At 43.2% G+C, this 14,826-nt stretch overlaps 1 protein-coding gene across 7 annotated transcripts in view; it reads left to right on the top strand.

The window, feature by feature from the left end:
- The window catches only part of MID2 (midline 2), a 97,648-nt gene extending 94,907 nt beyond the window's left edge, over positions 1 to 2,741 (top strand). For all 7 annotated transcript variants that reach the window (XM_047715915.1, XM_047715916.1, XM_047715914.1 and 4 more), the window contains one exon: positions 130 to 2,741. In XM_047715915.1, coding sequence (XP_047571871.1) covers positions 130 to 532 — 403 coding nt within the window. In that variant the 3' untranslated portion in view covers positions 533 to 2,741. The remainder of the gene's footprint in view (positions 1 to 129) is intronic.
- Positions 2,742 to 14,826: the final 12,085 nt, after the last annotated feature.

Below are 14,826 nucleotides of genomic sequence, written 5' to 3'. Positions count from 1 at the left end.
GGTATAAATGTAAACTATTTAGTAAAGGAAAAAGCATGCTTTAGATTTCTTATATATCCCATATGGTGCCTAGCACCACTGAGATCATTAATGCATGTTTATTTCTCTCTCCTTTCCACGGTCTCACAGGTATGCAATTGGTATCGCTTACAAATCAGCGCCCAAGAATGAATGGATTGGCAAGAATGCCTCCTCATGGGTCTTCTCTCGATGCAATAGTAACTTTGTAGTGAGACATAACAACAAGGAAATGCTGGTGGATGTGCCCCCACAGTTGAAACGTCTGGGTGTCCTTCTGGATTATGACAACAACATGCTATCTTTCTATGACCCAGCTAACTCTCTCCATCTTCATACTTTTGACGTGACCTTCATTCTTCCAGTTTGTCCAACATTCACAATCTGGAACAAATCCCTAATGATCCTGTCTGGCTTGCCTGCCCCAGATTTTATTGATTACCCTGAGCGGCAGGAATGCAACTGCAGGCCTCAAGAATCCCCTTATGTTTCTGGGATGAAAGCTTGCCATTAAGTTTTCAGAGAGCCAATAATTCACTGGCTCTCCAGTCCAGCAGGTCTTCCCCTCCTAAACCTCAGTTAGTGTCCAATATACAAAATACAAAATAAAGTTCATCTGAAGCATCCAAAATAACTAGATACTATAGATTTAATTTCTGTGCATTAACGCTTGTATTTGAATTAATGTATTGAGTCTCTCAGAATGAATTATCTGAGTAGTCTGGGTTCAAGCCATTGGAGGAGAAATTTAGAGAATACCTCTCTTATCATTGGAGAATTAAAAATTCCCAGTGATTTAGGAGTATAAATGATATTGGGAGGAATTAGGATAATTCTAAGTAAATAATGTAGAAAGATGCTCTGAACAAGGGGCTAGCCAGCCGGAAAGGTGTGCGTGGGTGGGGGTGTCAGCCTTTCCTAGCACTGGCCAGTTTGGCCAAGTAGAATTTTGAGGAGTCAAAGGATCACATATTATATGTAGTTTTTGATAAAAAGCCTACAATCGAGGATTTATTATACAAAGAACATGTATGTGTATATATAATATATATATAAAATGAATAAATAATATATGTTATATATTCATTTTATAATTATATATACATAATAAATTTTTTGATTTGCTCATTTGAGTGAGAAATATACTGGAAGGGAAAATGAGTTATATCATCCATTTTTGTCCCCTAAAGGGAACATCATCAAAATCAGGCAACATTTCCTCCCCCACTCCACTCATCCCTCCCATTCTCCCTCCTGTCACACACACAGGTACATGTGCAATAATGACATAGATGCTGGGAAGAGCTCTAAATTGGATTAGGAGAGATTGGGGGACAAGATTGCACAAGAGATGCTATTGCCGGATAGAAAATTGATCCAAGTAGAAGCACAGTTTCACTGAGGCTGCCTAATGGAGGAGGTTCATTTGAATTGTTAAAAATTCCGTCACGGAATGTCCCAAAGAAATACCGTTTCATTACTCTCAAGTACGTACAGTTACCAGAATTAGGCTTAAAAAAAAAAGAAAAGAAAAAAAAAGAGTTGCATAATGGATGTTCTTTAGGAACTTTATTTACTTAATTGGTAAGAATGGAGTTTTCTAGATGCAACAACAATTTGCATATAAATGTACTTGTATTTTCAGATAAAACACTTCTGAAGTGCTTCAGAGTGCTGGATAACAGTCTGTTTGCCTAAACAGGTTAAAGAATTGTTCCTCTTGCGATCTTGTTTACACTAGTCATCTGCTTATCGGACCCTTCCGTGGCAAGTGCAAATGTAACTTTCATCCCAGTCTTCCTCACTGTTGTTGAAGGGCATCAAGTTTTACGGTCTGTGATTTTTGTCAGTCCCGCTGCAGGGACTGGGGATGTCAGAACCAGAGCTTTCTCCTTCCCAGGAGATAAGTCAGCCTCGAGGACTCTACTTCTTGGGAGTTGCGAAAATACTATTTCTGTACAAAGCGGTAGCTGTTACAAGCCACCAGACTGGAGCCTTGGAACAATGCCAAAATGTCTCCCTTCTTCCTTCTAACAGCCTCGGTGGACGTATGTTCATTCGTTCATTCATTCATTCATTCATTCAACAAACTACTAGATGCTGGGTACCATTCTGCTGCTGATGTATTGATAAAAACACAGTCCCTTGCTGTCAAATGCCTTACTATTCTGTAGGAGAGACAAAGTAGCTATAAAAATCCCCTAAATAACAGCTTTGTATTGTTTATTCACTTAACAGGGAAAGCAGGACTGATGCGCATACAGATGGCAGGCTCAAACTTACTTATCTAGCAGCAACATCAGCTTTTTGGTTGAAATAAACCGTATGTCATTTCTGCTAATTAGGAAAGGAGCAACCTCAGTCAGATCGAGCAGTGCGGGGAGCTAGCTTGCTGCCATGGACAGCTCGTAGTCTTTGGACTAAAATAATCCTAGTTCTTCTGCCATTTCCTAGCGGTGTGACCTAGAGTAAGCACTTCACTTCTCTGAGCCTCTGTTTCCTCTTCTGTAAAATAATACCTACCTCACAAGGCTGTTGCAAAGATTTCAAAAGATAGCACATGTAAACTGCCTAGCACAGCACCTGGCACGTAGTGAAGTGCACAAGAAACATTTACCCCCTCCTCCCAGCCCCAGCCCCAGTACAGTGTAGCGGTGCTTTAAAATGGATGCCTTTCATTTCTTAGTTACTCTGGTCTCTCCTCGAGGGGTCGGCCCTCAGTTTAAAAAAAAAATATTTCCCCACTTCCCCTTCAGAAAACCTCTCACTGGCTCCCATAGCGTTCAGTAGAAGGTCCCATTTACTTCGGGTTTGGCTTTTCAGGTCCCTTGTTAGCTTTCCCAGCTTCAGCCTTTGCCACTTTCCTCCTTCCACTTGTTACGTGAGACAAGGTCAACTCTTCATACAAATTGTTCTCTGGGCCTGGAATAGAGACACTACTAACAGTTCTGATGCCCAGAGGGGACAGGAATTGTTCTTGCATTGAGGGAATAGTGTGAAAATGCTATAAATGCAGAACATGCCCCCTCCACCCCAGTCCAATTCCTTTTACCTTATCTTTGGGTCTCCGCAGCTATTCATTTTTTTCTGCCCTTTACCTTTCAGTGGCCTGGGACAAAGCTTCAATTTCCCCACCTTACATTTGACCCTAGCCTAGACTACCTTTCCCCACCCCAACCCTCTCAACCAGATTAACTCCTGACCACCCCCTAGACTGGGGTATGTTCTCTTCTGAGCTCTCATGGCACCCTGAGAGTTCCCCCCACCCCCTTCTTAGCAATAATCACCTTATATAGCAGTGTTTTCAAAGTGTGGTCCTCAGACCACCTGGTAGAGTCACCTTTGGTGTTTGTAAAAACAATGATCTTAGACCCCACTCCTGATCTACTTAATTGGACTATCTGGGCACATAAGTGGAATTTTACATTTTGAACAAGTTCCCAGGTAATTCTGATGCACACAAAAGTTTAATGTATAATAATCATCTTCCCTACTAGACTGTGAATACCTTGAGGGCAGGGACTGTGTCTTTTGTTGTTGTACTTTTTAATACTTGGCATGGTGCGTGGAACAGAGTAGTTGCCTGACTAATGTTTATTGAATGGACGTACGAATGAATGAATGAATAAGCAAAGTTTCCCTGTTGTACTCTGATATCCATACCGGTGTTTGTTATTTTCTGGGCAGGAAAGCTTGGTTACTTCTTCATTTGGGCTGTGTTGATATTATTTTGCAGATGTCCCAGGACTCATACATATAAATGACTATTGTCTGCCTCAGAAGCTCTTTGGAAGTTAACTTGGGGAACTGTCTAGAACATGTGGCACTATTCTTTTCAAGAACTTCCCAATCTTTTCAAACTTCGTCCTCTGAAGGTGAATTTAAGTTTGGGCTACAGCCAAAAATTGCTCATAGTTTAACCTACTGAATAATGTAGGAAATTAAATTGGGTTTGGGGTAAACAGTGACATCTCTCAGCCAAATAATGAAAAGAGGTTTCCACGAAACAACATGGTGGCAAAGTACTCTCCTGTGGGGGTGTGGTGAGTCCCGGAGACTTCAAGGCTTTCCTCGATAGTGGCAATGCCAGAGACCTTAAGAGAAGCCATTGACTGGCTCTAGCTAGATAAACCCAGTTGGACAAAGGGAATAAGACCTGTATTTAACATCTTCAAGGAAGGCGACGCCCTCAGTTTTCATTGTTGTTGCCCTACTCAATCTATTCTCCTACAATCCTTTCTGCTAGCAAATTATTCTGTCTGCAATTTATGCTTGTTTCCACTTTTTTATATTGTCTTATTGAAGAAAGCACAAAACTAATCAAAATAGAGTTAAACCTGTTTTGAGAATATGAAAGAAATTTTAATGCCACGTCAGAGTTGTGACTACTTGTAAGTAAGAATTGCTGCATCTGTATGTGTTTTTATCATGTAATTCCATTGTGTAACTTTGGATGCAGTGAAATTCAGATTTCAGCAACATCACTTATGTGTTCTTTTCAGCTTAAATACACTAGGTGAATTTTCTAAGCTTCCATGGTTTACATATTTATATATGACTACCTGGATGGAGCAATCCATGGATGGACTTTTTGATAAGCTCAAATATTTGATACCCTTTCCTCTACAGAATGGAGAATGTGAGGCTGACAGATAAGAACCACTCCCATGCTTATTTCCATTCCTGAAGCCAATTGTAGCCTTGGAGCCATTGGCTGTATTTGGCTGCGTATTACAGGTTGGCCGGGTTGACTGCCATCAGGGCAGGTAAAACTGCCTTTTACGGTCTGGTCTGCCAGCTTCAGACATATACTGTGTTATTGTTGTTGGCTAGAATATTTATTAGACTATTGTCGGACTATTTTTTATCAAATATTTTATCCCAGACTTGTTTGTACTGGGAGCTCTGGACCAATAGTGTCTCTCCTCGTGACAGAAATCTGAGCATCTGTGGATTACACAGCCTCATCCTTCTAAAATATCCCAGCCATCCAAAATGCTATATTATGAATTAAATAAATATATATGTATTCATGAGTTCTCGATTGTCTCTCACTGGAGTTTAAATTGGGGGAAGCTGAAAAGGAAGATGGCTGTAGGTTACCGGAATTGTCTAAATGACTTGGGGGAAATCAGTTATCATTTAAAAGGTAGAGATTTGGGCAGAGAAGATCCAGGGAGTCTAGAAATCGGGATCCAATAACAAAGACTGGTTTCAGGAGCAGGCAATCGTCAGGAAGACTAAAGAAATGAGGGTGTAAGACCCAAGAAGACATGCACATTATGTTTCAGGGATTGAGGCAGAAGGTGGGAATTAAGGAAGAACAAAGAAAATCCCATTGCTGGAACTTATTGGTTAAGGTCAGAGTAGGGCCAGAAGTGACTTGAAACAGATTGTCAGACCAAGGGCCTATAGAAATGATGGCCACAACACAAGAAGATTAAAATATAAGAGAGACAAAAATTTGGAATATCAGGGGCTTACTGGTCTACCTGGAGAGCAACCTAGGCAAAGGCCAAATATGGGGCTATTACCCACAGGTAAGATTGTGTGTGTTTTGGGATGTGACATTTGGAATGTCTGACTCTATTTGATAGGCCAGGCCAGAGAAGATAAGGGTTCTTCATGTTCCCCTACCTGGGAGTAGGGTTGCTCCTGGAGTCTCAATGAAAGTGAGCCTGTAACTGGGGGTGAGGTTTATAAAGATTAGGAGTAACAGAGTCCGCCAAGTGGGTTGTTACATGGACAATGGAAGTGTATACAGCATGATAGCTAATGAGAATGACTCTCCTCCACTGTGAATTTCCAGGGGTGGAGGATCAAGGTGGACTTCCTGTAACTGTTGGGCACAATATGCAAATTACAATTATGACTGGCCTGGACGGGTCATTCACGAGGCATTCATTGTGTTCCCAGTATTCCTCTCATTTCTCTGGGGGACATACTAAGATGAAAATCGTATTCCTAATATTTATAATCTAGTCGGGCATCCAATTCAATAATTCATCCCAGATAGTTTTTAACCTCTAAACTCAGAGTACTCAGGTAGCTAAAAAAAGAAAGCCTTTACAGAAGACACAGGGGTGAGAATAGAAGCTCTTACCAGACTTGGACATAGGACATACACAGTAAATGCTGATTGAATAGAAATAGAACCTGATAAACAGAATGACAAGCAGGCCACCTTGTACACTGTAATTTTGTCTTAGATGAACTTAACAGCACCACCTGAGAGAGAGTAATCCCTCTCAGGCACATATCTCTGGTCAAGCTTTCCCACAACTGCCTCTTTGTAACAGGCAACTGTTCTTTAAGGCTGGTCTTCTTCAAAGGGAATAATTAGAATAATTAATAGATTAGCCATCGATAATGTGCTAATGGAGGAGGATGGGGAAAATTCAAACCTCTTCTAGCTCCTCACTCTACCTCTTCCTTCCTTCTCAGAAAACAAGAAAATGTGAACAATAACCTCCTAGAGACAGTACTTTAGTTGTCCAATCTGGGGGTTTGACAAGTTGGGGGGGCAAGCTATAGACTTAACAGGTTTGAAAAGGTCAGCCAGCAATGCTCTGGCAGGCTTGTTTGGGACATATTTGGGGTCAAGAGGTGTCTTTAAAATAATGGAATATAGATGCTTACTTCCTGTTGGGTTAGCCTTGTCCACAGGATGCAGAGGATCTGCCACTTCTCCAGCCAGATTAGAGTCCCAGAAAATTGAATTTGGGCTGGTTTCTCTTTCATGTCCAGTGGCAGGAAAAAGCCATTATGATCTACACATTTTTTTTGCCCAGCTTAACTCCCTTGGTGATAAGGGAGGGTGTTGTGATATGCCAGAAATGTGAAATTCATAGCAAGCAGCTGTCAAGCACACAAATCCAAGGCCTGACTTATTCAGCAGGTACAATGGATCACTTTTTTAAAAAAAATTCTAAGTTTATTATTTACACAATGAAAGAAAAAGTAGTCAAAGGTTCCCACTCCGAGTGGTCCTTGTCCCAAACACCAAAAAGGATGACACTGAAAAAGGGGCCAGAGGACTGCAGTGGTAGTTGTGGGATATCCCTTTGCTAAGAAGCCAATTTTATACTGCAGCTAAGTGGCTTTATAGTATGTAGCTTTATTCTGAGAGGGATGAGTCAGGAAGTTTCTTATCTCATCAGATCCCAGGAGGTGGGAGAAGATGAAAACCTCTTGACAGCCTTCCAGGGGAGAGGGGGGGGGGATAAGGAGGTAGTGGGAGATAAGTAGCCGTGGTCTTGAAGCAGCTCCTTGTAGGCCTCCCATCCTCTAGTGCCCTGGGAGGATCACGCATTCTGCCAAGACTCAGATTCAAGGTTCAAGCCTTTGCCTGAAGGAGGAATGTAGATCGTGTGAGATTGCCTGGGTGTCATAGAGCAGTTATTCTCCTATAGCAGCTAGCTGAACGCTCACGTACCTTCCCGGGGGGAAGCCAAAGGAAGCAAAGTCAGGGTCTGTTGAGGAACTCCCCCCCCCTTTTGCTGACCTTCCATTCATGTCCTTTCACTCTGCTCAGTGTCTTTGGGGTGGGGATGGGGTAGAGGCAGGGATTAAAGGAATAACTGGGACACACAACCAATATCAGACCCAGCAAAATTCAGTACCAAGGCCAGAGAATCCCAAAACCCAAGTCCTCTCTGGCTCAGTTTTTTAACTATAAATTGAAATGTATGAGTAATTTCTAAGGTCCCTTTTAGCTCTAACAGTAGGCTTTCCCATAAATGCAAATTTCCTGAATGTAGTGGTAGAAGTCAAATCTGCATACCTATCCCAAGAATGTTGGGACACCAGGGCAGATCATCAGGACCCCTAAAACTAGAAGAGAAAAGTGGGTAACATTGCTATTACTTTGGGACCTTCATCAGACTCCCTTTTGAGGTGATTGTACTCCTCTTCACACACTTCTTTTCACTCAGAGCTCCCATGCTAGACTCCTCCACATACATTTGACACCATTATTTTTGAGTTTTCCACTTCAGCCCTCTTCCCTTGATTTATTCACTAACTGTACAAAATGCAGATCCTGCTCTAGTCATGTCTCAGTTTCAAATTTCAGGTTAGCTGTGGAACAGTTTTCCATGTGTCCATGTAGGAAATTGCCAAAGACATTCCACTTTCTAAGGGCAGAACAGGGCACTGGATGGATACAGAAACCAACAGGGGTCCTATGTGCCACCTTCCCCAATCACAGCCATTCTTCCTTAAACTTCCACAAACATACTTTACAGGAAAGAGAGAGGGTCTTGACACTTATCATGCAATTACTTGCTTAATCATTCACTGAACAAGTAGTTTATTGATAGGATCTTTGTGTCAGGTGCTGGAGTTCAGTGCTGACTGAAATACATCATCTCTGCCCTCCTGAGACTCACAATAATCTAGAGGGGAGACAGACTACCGATGAATGAACCTTTGTAATTATAGGAGCTATCACTGATTGCTTATAGTCTCTGACACTACTGTAGGCACTTGAAATGTAGTAACTAATTTAATCCTTCCAGCAACCCTAGGAGCTAAAGACTATTACTGGCTCCACAGAACACGAAGAGTTAATCCCTGTGCCCTTGTCCAGACCAGTAGATTCCGTGGTGCCTGGTGAGCAGCTAGTAAGGTTCCCAGCCTTAGCTGCCTCTGGCACTGGGGTAATCGAGTTTGAGGCCCAGCACCTCAGAAACGATCCGGGCCAGTGGCACCAGAATTTGGGGTTGACCAGGAAGCATTCCCAGGACTCTGCTAGACACCCTCAAAACCACCCCCGCCACGGATTTCCCATTCTCTTTTTTCTCCCCTTTCCCTCCCACCCCGCCAGTGCCCCCCCTTTCCAGGCCGGCCCCTCCCTCTGAGCCGCTTCTTCTCTGAGTCATTTCCCCTTCCCCGCCCCAAAGACCTTGGCTCCCTCTCCCGTAGCCCTTCCCTCTGGCAGGAAATTGAGGAAGGGCCAACTAGCTTTGAGAACCAGGTGAACACTTCCCAGCGGATCAGAAAGGTCGCCCCACTCGCCAATTCGGACGGGCCGGAAATCGAGCGAGTTGCTGAAGCCCCGGCGACTGGCTTCCCTGTCGCCTGAAAGCCGTGGTGGCCGAGCGTGGGAGGTGCCACACCCCTCCCGGTGTCTCCTGGGATGTGAGGGGAGGTGGCGGCTCAGTCCAGACTAGCCGGCGGAGGTGCCGCGGGCTGAGCGGAACGTGCCGGGGCGGGAACTCGCTGCGGGAGAAGTTGGGCAGCAGGGGAGGTCCGGCCCCGCCCGCCCCTCAGGATCCCGAGGTGTAAACTGGAGATGCGCGGGTGTGGAGCGGGGCGCAGAGGTGCCTACGCGGGGAAGCGCCTCTGTGCGGGAACGAGTGGGTGTGGAGGCACGTGGAGGACACGCGCGCGTGCAGCCACTTACAGGGCCGTGTGTGGAGGTATGCGTGGAGACTGGCAGCGCGTGCGTGGGGCGCGTGTGTGGGGCGCGTGCGTGGGGGGTTACGTACGTGGAGGGTGCTTTCGTGTAGGCGTGCGTCAGGGGGAGGGGAGAGCGGAAAGGACCGCAGACTGACGGAGGGGGCGGGACTGACTCTGCGTGCCTGTGGGACTGAGGTAAGGCTATCAGGTCAGCTGGAGCTGACAGAGCCTAAAGTCATGACTCTTAACTTTAATTTTCTGAGGTGGAGAGGGAGAGAAGACATGACCCCTTTGGAAATCCGGGAAAACTGTTGACGGTTACCTGGAGGAAAAAAAAAAAAAAGCAGCAGCAGCACACGGTTTGCATGGTTTGCATGCAAGCAGCGAGGGCTCCTGGGCCCGTGGATGGCCATCCGTGGCCCCCAGATCATGGCTTCAAGTGGGGAGAAAGCTCATATAGGTCACCTTAGGATCTACCATCGTGTCTTTGGATTGTGTGAGAGGAGGAATGGAACAGGTGACTGAGCTGTTGCCCGTTCTCTCTGCGGGGCCGCCTCGGACTCGGGGTGGCTTCGCGGCTGGCTTTGCTGTGCCCTGGGTCTTGGTGCCCTCAGAGAGGGGTGACACGGCGGGATCACCCCCTTCCCGCCTCATGAACAACTGCAGGCGGGGATCTCATGGCCATCCCCTAAAGCTGGGGCGCGGGAGGTGGGGGGCGAGCTCATCAGCCTCAGGCCTGCTGGTGAGCACCTTGCTAAGGTTGCAGCGCAGCGACTGGGAGCACGCCCCTCTTTGAGCCCCACCCAGGGTCTCGCCAGCCTGTGTGGACACAGTGTTGGAAGGAGGACTCTGAAGTTGGCGCTCTGCGGGGAAAGAGGCTAGAAGACCGACGGGCTTGGGTTCTGATCCCTTCTTTGACATTAACTAACCGTGGGACCCGAAGCAGTTGTCCTCATCTTCCCGGGTGTCACTTTCCTCATTTATAAAACGAGGGAGTAGCTCACGGGGTTGTTGTAAGTGTAACCAAGATTACAATAAGTTCCCAGCACACGAAGGTATTTAATAAATGGCAGCAAAAGTAGAAATATATAGATTTCCAGAGAAGTTAAAGTAAACATTTTATTCTGGAAGAGTGTATTAAACTGATGCTTTTCTTTGGTCTCTTCTAGGCGCACTAAGCTGTGCCTTCATACAAAGCCCACCAAGCCCATTCCCCAAAGTCACACTCCTGAAGTAAGTGGGACTTTATCATTCGAATTCTTTGCAATGTTCAGGTAGATAATGATAAGCCCACTATCAGCTCTCACCTGGATGGCTCCGTTGGGGTTGAAGCCTTCACAGAGTCCTCCTCCCTCCCATCTGTTGCAATCACAGTTACCTTTCCCTTTGAGTGAATAAACAACCTACTGGTTCAGAGCACTGACCTTGATGTCTGACAGATCTTGTTCACATCTCAGCTCTACCCTGCTCCACCACCTTCTGGTTGTGTGATCTTGGACAAATCATTTCACCTCTTTAAGAATCTGTTCCCTTAAAAAAAATCCTTTCCTTTATCTGTAAAGGGGACAGTGGTGGTCTTTACCTCATTTAGGGGTTGTGAGAAGTTACAGAGATAATGCACAGAGAGTGGCCCATAGTAACTGCTCAGCAAAATGGCAGATTAAAAATGGTAAGAGCAGGGAGGCTGCTAATGAGAGAGTGGTTGCTGTGGTGTACCACTGAGTCTAGACTGACTACAGAGTAAAGGGATGAGGTGGGAATGAGCTGCAAATGGGAGAAGTCAAATGATGGGAGATCGTGATGAAAATGAGGAGTGGGTATTTTGAGCACCCAGAAGTAACAAGGATGAGAGCTTGTAGCCAGAGATTGAGAAAGTGGAGTTCAGGAATTCTGAAGAGGAACAGTCCCATATTTAGCAGGTGGTCAGGAATACTAATGGCTAGAAATGGCAGGGGAAGTGATATGTGATCAGGGCTTGTAGAAGTAGAGATCAAGGGGCAGTGAGGCTTGACTGTTGGGTGAGTCATCCATAGTCATTGAGGTCATTTATATGATGGCAGGGGTTTGAATGAGAGGAAAATGGAGCTAGTACCAAAGCCACGATCCATCCTAATGAATGGGGAACAGTCATTTATTTCTCAAATATTTACTGAGCTCTTACTAGATATCAGGATATAACAAGACAGACAAAAGGCCTGGTCTCATGGAGCTTCCAGCCTAGGTGGAGTGATAATTGGGATTAATAATCCCACCCTATAAAAAGAAGACTGCAGACTGTGAGAAGAGCTATGAAGGGGGAAAAAGGGGGGGTTCTATAGGGGCTTACAGCAGGAGGACCTGACCTTGTACGAAATGTCAGGGAAGGCTTCCCTGAGGAAGTGATGAGAAATGAAGGAACAATTGGGGTAGATAGAGGAGGATGAGGGGTGCGTGGAGAAAGTGTCTCAGGTACAGGAAATAAGTAACATTTGTGGAGACCTGAAAGTAGAACATGTATAAGGGACTTGAACTGATAGTCATCTATGACTAGGGCATATTAAGCAAGGGGGAGAACTGAGGCTGAATGGCAGGACTCCTTAATTATTTTAGGTTTTACTCTAGGAGCAATGGGAATGCTCCTATTAAAAAGTTTTGATTAGGGGCGCCTGGGTGGCTCAGTGGTTTAAGCCGCTGCCTTCAGTTCAGGTCATGATCTCAGGATCCTGGGATCGAGTCCCACATCGGGCTCTCTGCTCAGCAGGGAGCCTGCTTCCCTCCCTCTCTCTGCCTGCCTCTCTGTCTACTTGTGATCTCTCTCTGTCAAATAAATAAATAAAATCTTTAAAAAAAAAAAGTTTTGATTAGGTGAATGACATAATCAGATTTCTCTATTTGTTTGTTAATTCTTCCCTCCCCACTTTTATTGAGATATAACATTGTTTAAGCTTAAGGTGTAGAATGTAGTAATTTGATATATGTATATATTGGAAAATTATTACAATATTTCTTTTTTTTTTTTTAAGATTTTATTTATTTGTCAGAGAGAGAGGAGAGCGAGCAAGCACAGGCAGACAGAATGGCAGGCAGAGGCAGAGGGAGAAGCAGGCTCCCCGCCAAGCAAGGAGCCCGATGTGGGACTCGATCCCAGGACGCTGGGATCATGACCTGAGCGGAAGGCAGCTGCTTAACCAACTGAGCCACCCAGGCGTCCCTACAATATTTCTTAATGCAAAACTGTTGCTCATTATAAAAAATAATCTAACACAGAAATAAATTGTGAAAGTCTAGTTTGTACTTTGTGTGTACATTAGAATATATGTATGTATATATACACACATATAATACATGTATACATTGTTGGGTTTGTATACAATATAATTATATTATATATACAAAATAGAGCAATCGGCTTCTTCCACTTAACAGTGTGTCTTTGACTTTTTCCATGTCTTTATTTTTTAATTATTCAGTAATATATAAGTACGTTTTCATGGTAAAATATCATAACAATACACAGGTATAGAGAGAATAAATTTTGAAACTTGCCTTTCCTGCTCCCTCCCTATTTGCTATCCCACCAAAAACCAAAACAAAACAAAACAAAACAAAACAAAACAAAACAAAACCATCAACAGTTTGGTGAGTATCCTTATGGTATCCTTTCCATGCATTTATATTATAAGAGAAGTACTTATACACATATAGAATTTTTTTTATATAACTGAGTCAAGCATATGGTTATGCTGCTTTTAAATTTCTTATTTATTGACTTAATTCCCACATGATGCATGAACATGTACATTTTTCTTGTAAAGGATTAGAATTTTAAAGGGAAGGCTAAAAGCTTCTGTCATTGATTTCCTCCCTGGCCTTCCTCCTCCGTATTCACTGTTTGGCTTATTTTCTCTTAGACCTTTTTCTGTTAATTTGCAAACATTTTCTTTCCCTACCTTCCTCCCTCCATCTCTCTGTCTCTCTCACTCTCTTTCTCATACACACGGAATGTATGGTATTATTTAGTGTTTTTAAAAACTATAAATTGTATCATGCCTATATGTATTGCTTTGCTACTTGCTTTCACTCATTATGTTTGAGAAATTTTCATATTAGTACATTATAAATCTAATTTACTCTTTTTCACTGTTGCATAGTATTCTACAGAATAGGTAGGCTATAATTTGTGTGGCAATTTCCCCACTGACATGGTCATTTCCAACTTTTTTGCTAATATAAAATGTGGTGCAATGTAAGTCCTTGTACATGCCTCTCTCTTTCCTTTCTCTACTGACTTCTTTTTTTTTTTTTAAGATTTTCTTTATTTATTTGAGAGAGAGAGGGCAAGAGAGCACGAGAGGGGAGAAGGTCAGAGGGAGAAGCAGACTCCCCATGGAGCTGGGAGCCTGATGCGGGACTCGGTCCTGGGACTCTGGGTTCATGACCTGAGATGAAGGCAGTCACTTAACCAACTGAGCCACCCAGGCATCCTCTCTACTGACTTATAAATGCTATCTTTAGTCAATACTAGATTTTTATGCATACTTAGGTTTATTTCAGGATTCTCTAGTCAGTTCTACTGATTCATTTATTTATACCTACATTCACAGCACCTTTCTACTTTTCTGTAGTTTTATAACATGTTTAATATCTGGCATGAAAAGAGCCTTCTTTTTTCTTCAATTTTTATTTTTTTTTTGTTATTCTTGCCTGCTTACTTTTTTTTATAAGGATATTAGAGTGAGATCATCATACCCATATAGAATCTTATTGGGAATTTTGTTGACATTGCATTGAGTTTGCAGATTTAACTGGGAAGAATTTGCATCTTTACACTGAGTCTTCCTTTTTATGAATAAACACAGCTCTCCATTTATTCAAAATTTTAAGTTCTTTAGTAATTTTTTTTTAAAGATTTTATTTATTTATTTGACAGAGATCACAAGTAGGCAGAGAGGCAAGCAGAGAGAGAGAGAGAGAGAGAGAGGAGGAAGCAGGCTCCCCGCTGAGCAGAGAGCCCAATGTGGGGCTCGATCCCAGGACCCCGGGATCATGACCTGAGCCGAAGGCAGAGGCTTTAACCCACTGAGCCACCCAGGTGCCCCACTTTAGTAATGTTTTATAATTTTCCCCCTAATATGTCTTGAGAATACCTTGTTTTGGTCATTTCTAGATACTTTATAGTGTTTGTTGCTACTATTAACAGGATTTTTTTCTTTCATTTTATAATTATTATTATTATAAGAAAACTATTGGATTTTGTATGAAATCATATGTGTCCAACAACTTTACTGAAGTATGTTTAATTTCTAATAGTTTTTTCATTGATTCTATTGGATTTTCTAGGTAGACAAACAGATTATGTGCAAATATTGATAGTTTTGTCTCTGTCTTCAACCTGTATGCTATGTGCATTTTTTTTGCCTGAATGCA

Source organism: Lutra lutra, chromosome X (genome assembly GCF_902655055.1).
Source record: "Lutra lutra chromosome X, mLutLut1.2, whole genome shotgun sequence".
NCBI lineage: Eukaryota > Metazoa > Chordata > Mammalia > Carnivora > Mustelidae > Lutra > Lutra lutra.
The sequence above is the reverse complement of the archived record's forward strand: the minus strand, read 5'-3'. Positions and strand labels throughout refer to the sequence as shown.